Source organism: Oryza sativa, chromosome 5 (assembly GCF_034140825.1).
Source record: "Oryza sativa Japonica Group chromosome 5, ASM3414082v1".
Lineage (NCBI taxonomy): Eukaryota > Viridiplantae > Streptophyta > Magnoliopsida > Poales > Poaceae > Oryza > Oryza sativa.
In genome coordinates, this window is record NC_089039.1 from 20369137 (window position 1) to 20375164 (window position 6028).

At 43.4% G+C, this 6028-nt stretch overlaps 1 protein-coding gene across 5 annotated transcripts; it reads right to left on the reverse strand.

Annotated features, from left to right (window-relative positions):
- Positions 1–911: 911 nt before the first annotated feature.
- LOC4338795 (uncharacterized) lies at positions 912–4355 on the reverse strand. Of its 5 annotated transcripts, none has more exons than XM_066310783.1 (7): positions 4221–4355; positions 3747–3788; positions 3418–3653; positions 3203–3343; positions 2187–3129; positions 1830–1967; positions 912–1748 (listed from the first exon to the last, which is right to left on the reverse strand). In XM_066310783.1, exons 2-5 carry the CDS (start codon positions 3767–3769, stop codon positions 2417–2419), a joined length of 1113 nt encoding a protein of 370 aa, XP_066166880.1. In that variant the 5' UTR covers positions 3770–3788; positions 4221–4355; the 3' UTR covers positions 912–1748; positions 1830–1967; positions 2187–2416. The 5 variants fall into 5 exon arrangements, with proteins under 5 accessions (XP_066166880.1, XP_025881661.1, XP_066166879.1 ...); XM_026025876.2 differs by having other exon boundaries at positions 912–1376; positions 1476–1748; positions 1830–3129; XM_066310782.1 differs by having other exon boundaries at positions 1830–3129.
- Between the last annotated feature and the right edge of the window lie 1673 nt (positions 4356–6028).

Sequence of the window (6028 nt, forward strand, 5' to 3'; positions counted from 1 at the left end):
TTCCTTAAAAAAAACTCGTGACAGTTTTTAGAGGAAAAACTCTTGATTTCTGGATCATTGAATCCGCTTTGAGTTCGTGCAAACAAAGATTGAAAAAAAAATCAACCGTGTACTTAATTATAGTGTAGTAGTAGTACTACACCATAGTTATTGAGCACACACCTTCAAACACGTAATGAATTTATAGTTATACTGAGTTTTTCGTCCCCTCAAAACTATCAAATGTGTTATTGGTACTCCTTATAACCAAACCAAAGTACTCACATAGATTTGCATGTTAATTTTACCACCATAGACATAAACGTGATGCTACATGCTACCATAGCACCACATAAACTTTCTTTTCAAACAAACACCACCAATCAGGGAGATGTTTCATATAGATATATCAGGAAAAAAAATACAATGCTACACACCCTGAAGGCTATAATTAGAAAAAGAAAAGCAAATTCACCACCACATGTCGATGACTCTTACACCAATGGGCTAACACACTGCACTGACCACCGATATACGAGACCATATGCCACCAGGCCTACAACGAAGCCGTCACCAAACCACCAACCAATGCCTCCAAACAACTGAAAAATAAGAACTAGAATTTTAAACACTACAAACAAAAATGGATGCAAAGGTAAATGGAGCGAGAGAAAGATTCGAACACCACCAGCAAGAATGGATGCAAGGGAGAAAAGGATCCACTCGTCCCTCGAACAGCCCCTGGCTGTTCAATCCACACCGTGTCACATTTCACGTACTCCAAAATGCACACATGGACCACGCAAAAACCAAAATAAAGAACATAAAGACCAGCACCCTACCACATCTATACACCGGTCAGGTGAATCCAAACATGTTTTGGAAGAGGTGAAGAATGCACTCAAAATGACCTCCACACAATGACACGAGCATAAAAAGCAAACCGTCCAGTTTCCACAGATTTGCATATATAATAGCAAAGTCTTATCACATAGCTTTGCATAATACCATTACCACTACCTGCCATTGCATAGCTTTGCATGCATACTTCCAGTCTACCACCAGTCCATCACTACCACTACTATATACTCCCTCCGTCTCAAAATGTAAGCATTTTTAGCTATGAATCTAGACAACCGTGTCCAGATTCGTAGCTAAAAGTGGTTATATTTTGGGACGGAGGTAGTAGCATTGCATACTGCAAAGTTTTGCATACTACCAGAGTGGCCACATAAGTACATAACCAAAACACACCACTTTCCCCAAAAGACAAGGTAGACCCGAGTGACAGCCTGATAGGAAAGGTGGCATCAGGCCATTCACAGATTGAGCTAGGATTCTAGAAAGTCTTCCACCAATCCACCTCCATCTTCATGCCAAATCATCACCTTCCAGCCCTTCAAGAATGGCAAGCTCGAACTCAGGTTCGTCGAGTGAGAAGTCAGCAAACTCAAGTAAATCAGCAGGGACTAAGCTTGCAAGAATATCGGCGTTACCCCCAATGTCCCAAAACATTGACTCTGGATCACTATAGTAAAACTGTGGTTCTTGTCCAAAGCCGCAAACTGGTGTGGACAAACACCAAATCATCAACCCATTTAGGACGGCTCTCAATCTTCATGGCTGCGCGAATCAATTTATATGTGGTCCAGTTTCTCTCACAGCAGGATGCCGAGGCAGGATGGCCAAGAATCGTGAGGGCTAGCTCCTGCAACTTAGGTGTTGGACTGCCATGGGTCACCCACCATGTTTTTGGGTCAAGAACATCCCTATCAGTGATGGAATTCAAGTTAAAGCATCCTGTACCTGAGGAAGCAAACTCCGTGCTCAAAAGAGAAAACTTTGCATACTCTGCTTTAATCGCCGTCAAGTCATCTGCAGCAGGAAATAATTTCTTCAAGCAGTCATTTGCCATTTCATTAATCTCAGCATCACTATGTGGGGGTTGACGATTAGCGCCTTCATCAATCCAACTATCGGCGTAACACCTACAGAACAGACCAAAAGATAGTGATATTACATGGCTTAAAAAAGAAATCATTTAGTAACTTAAACCAGGACTCATCTTGGATTTAGTGCATGTGCTAAACAGTGGAGTGGAGTTCTGGTCTTGCCCCACCAATCTACTAAATGCCATTTACAGCAGAGTAAAAAGTTGATTCTTCATCAGCCCCCTTGCCTTCATGTTTATAAATAATAGCCTTTACCTTCTCTGTCATATCATTCCACATTCCATAGATCAAATGAATGCATTGCTTTTCAGTGTCCGTGATGCGTATCATTGAATATATCGGTTCTGTGAAAGCAAGAATGTAATCAACTTGATCCCACCACAATTCATCAGTAAGTTTTTTTCATCACAAGCTTTGCTTTCCCCTCGTCATCTTTACTGTAAACGGACCACTTGTCACTGATGACAATCCCTATAAGAGATTGCTTAGTCAAACCGAAACCTCTTTAGCATGACAATATCTGAAGCAAATCTTGTGTGAGCAATGCCAAGTATCTTCAGCTTACTGAACTCGCTGATCATGGATAGTACCATAGAATGATTACTTATAAAATCATTTATCATTTTTGCATCCCCTATAACTTCTGAAATCCAGTGGCAGTCTTTGAAGACAACATTTTCGGCATTCTTAGCAGCACAAATATTCTCCAAGGCAAGACTTAAAGAATGAGCAACACTTGGCGTCCATTGGATGTGACTGTACTTCTGTTCAATCAGCACCCCAGCAGCTCTGCAAAAAGGATCATTGTCTGTGATCACTTGGACAACATTTTCTGATCCAACGTCTTCAATTGCAGCAATGAGCTTCTCTGCAATGTAGTCATCCATCATCCACATCCACCCATCTTCATTGTTAATTGCTTGCAAAAAAACTGGCCCAGCTTCATTGACAGCTATGATATTGATGATAGGTCGCCTTTTAAAATCTGACCACCCATCAGAAACAATCGTCACACCTGCTTTCCTCCACGTGTTTTTTATGGTCTGCAGCATGTTTTCAATGTCAGCCCTTTCTTTCTGCAAGAGAGTTGTCTTCAGCTGGTCGACCCCAGGAGGAACATATCCAGGAATCTGGAACAACGCGACCATAGCGAATGAACCCCGATAATATGGGTTCCTTGTAATAGTGGGGGACAAACCTGCAAATATGAATGATACTAAAGGACAATCCATACATACAAACTGAAAGACCTTCAAGTTTGAGATGTTAACCTATGGAAAAGAACATTTGTGTAACTAGGGAAGGCTGGTCATCTTGATGCTCATCCTCTTCAGCCGTGAAACCAGGCATGGAGGTGGCACGAGAGAATGCGCTCTTAAAGAATGGGTCCGTCGCGGCCTTTAAGGATAATCCTGAAAATTGAAACATGCGTTCAATGGCATTCCATACAACATGAACACGAAGATTTCATGTTTAAGGTATTAACCTGAAGAATAGAACATTCTAGCAACTTCAGCATCCAATCGAGTTCGAAGTTTCATATGAAGATCCTCATCTGCAGCTTTGCTCTTTCTTTTATTTGACTGAAACATACCCTTGCTTGTAGGGGGCAAGCCATCTGAATAATCGACAGATCGTTCCACACCTTCCGCATGTTCCCACAAAGGCTCGCCACTTTGTCTAGAAGAACTATCATCATACTCCATATCACAGTCTTTGGAACTGTTACAAAGATGTCATAAACAGTTTACAAGGTGAGTATGCAAATGCTCCTTTTTTGCTCGATATTAGAAAATCCCAGGAAAATGTACATACCGTGCAACACTAGGTTCCCCCATTGAAGCTCCAAGTTCCTCTCTACACCAACGAAAGATTTTGTTAAAAAAAGAAAAAGAAAACCTACCAGAAGGTCGCCTAAAAAATATCTAAAAATAATATAGGAGATCAACAACAACCTCCCATAGATCACTTGATTTTTCATTTTGCCACCAAAATTGGCACTCCCACCAATAAAATGCATCGGATGCAATATTTCCCCCCAATCACCATGCCTCAAAATGCACGCGTCAAAATAAAAAAAAAACCTAATCTCAATGGGGGGAAATCACTCCTCGCCGACGGGGTAACCAGTCCAGGAAACCTGTGAACGTCTCGTGCGCTTCCCCCCTCGCAACGCCTCCGCATCCGACCGCCATCGCGAAGGAAGCACGAGCACGCGCACACGCAGAGGGAAAGAGAGAGAATGGGGGGCAGGGGGGAGGAGGGGAGGGGCGCGCCGGACATGCATACCTGTTGCCCGCGGCGAGCTGGCTCTGGCACCGCGGCGGCGGCGGCGGTGGCTGGGCCTAAACCCTCGTCGCGAGACGCGGGAAACCCTCTCCACCTTTTCACCTCAGCCCGCGCGAAGGAAGCTCACTCGCCGACGAGATGAGATGGATGGTGACTCGCGAGTAGTACTAGCTGTGCATTGCATCGCCTGGCAGCTAGGGCCCACTTGCCAGAACTGTTTCCTAAGGTGATTAGTTTTCTTCTTTTACCTTTTTTTTTTAGAAAAGGTGATTAGTTTCCTAACGTTCCATTTTTGCACGGTATTTGTCCGTTCCCATAAAAAAATATAAAGATTTCAAATATAAGGATTTCTGAAATTATTCATGGATGTGAAGTTGGTGATATATACTCCCGCGAATCCTAATTAGCGCATAGAGGTTAAGTCGCGCTCGTTTTCTGGCCTCTACACAGACGCATTTACCTTTTTTTTGCAACGCGTTTTCCATTTTTTCACAACGAAGCAAGCTCTATGAAAAACGTTCCTATTTTTTCGACGCAACAAATCTGCCGCATGTACGGAAGGAAAAAAGCGTGTGTCGACGTTTGATGTCGCGATTCTGATATTTGCATGGTATGGGGATCGTCGGTACCAGGGTATATACGAGATTGAGGTAAAAGAGATGGAGACAGGGATTTTTATACAGGTTCAGGCCCCTGAATTATCAGGTAATAACCCTACATCCTGTTGGCCGAAGCCGGTCATTGCTCTTATTCATCATAATCACACCAGTACAATATTTGGGGTAGCCTATCTAATTGTTGTCGACATGGCGGTCTGAAGGTCTGACTCGTAGTCAACAACAGGGTAGTCTTCCTCCTCGAGTTCATGCCCGGCGAGATCAGAGACAGCGCTAGATCCCTACGGCCGGCCTCTGTAGGTCCCGGATAGGGTCGATCCAGGCATATCTCTGATGTCGATACCCGGCGGCTTGTCTTGGCGTATATTGGCTTGTATGTTGATCTTCTGTCTTTGATCTATTGTTCCGTAGATTGTGGTGGGTGTTGATTGTCTCTTCTATGGTGGGTGTGTCCCCTTTCCTCCTAGGGAGTCTTGTTTTTATACCCATATGTGTCCCCTTGTCCAAGTAGAACTAGGGAAACCAATATGGATACAATCCGAGTAGTCCTTGTCGTTTCCATATAGAACTCTGGTTGTCTTTTCTTATCCGAAACTCCTACTATATCCGCAGGTTATTTCCGTATAGGATATGGTACGTGGTGAGTCCTGCCGAGATTTAGTCAACTACAATTAGGTATGTGGTATCCATAACCCTGACAGTAGCCCCCGACTTCAATGCAAATGAGCGAGTTCATATTCTCAACTGCAGACCTTGGAGGAACTGTTATCGAGCTTACGTGACCGTTCTCGGTGAGTTCAAAGATAACATTAGACTTCCTTTATCAGCCTCGTGCGGGCACCTAAAGGGTTTGTCTGAGTCAATCTCCGACGTCAACCAAGAAAGTAGCAGAGCATACGACTAAGTCTCCCGTCTTGCTGTAATCGAGAATTTGGATTGAAGTCAAGAAATTTTATCTCGGCGGGTACACCATTTTTTCATTCCGTATTCCTTGTCGAGATCCACCAACTGTTCTCGAGTGATCGAGAAGGCGTAGAATCTGCGACGAAGCCTTGTCAACATTTCTCGTACTCGCCTTAGTTGATCTTGGTGTACAACCATAGAGACATGGAGCCTTCGATAATGTCGAATAGAATTTTCCTGAAATCAATACTCAGAAAAGAATATTAGATAGAAATAGCCCCCGAGCGA

Coding starts and splice junctions, on each gene's coding strand:
- LOC4338795 (XM_066310783.1), bottom strand. CDS start 3,769: ATGGGGGAACCTAGTGTTGCACG. Junction 3,344..3,417: donor TAGAATGTTCTATTCTTCAG/GTTAATACCTTA, acceptor TTCAATTTTCAG/GATTATCCTTAAAGGCCGCG. Junction 3,130..3,202: donor ACAAATGTTCTTTTCCATAG/GTTAACATCTCA, acceptor TCATATTTGCAG/GTTTGTCCCCCACTATTACA.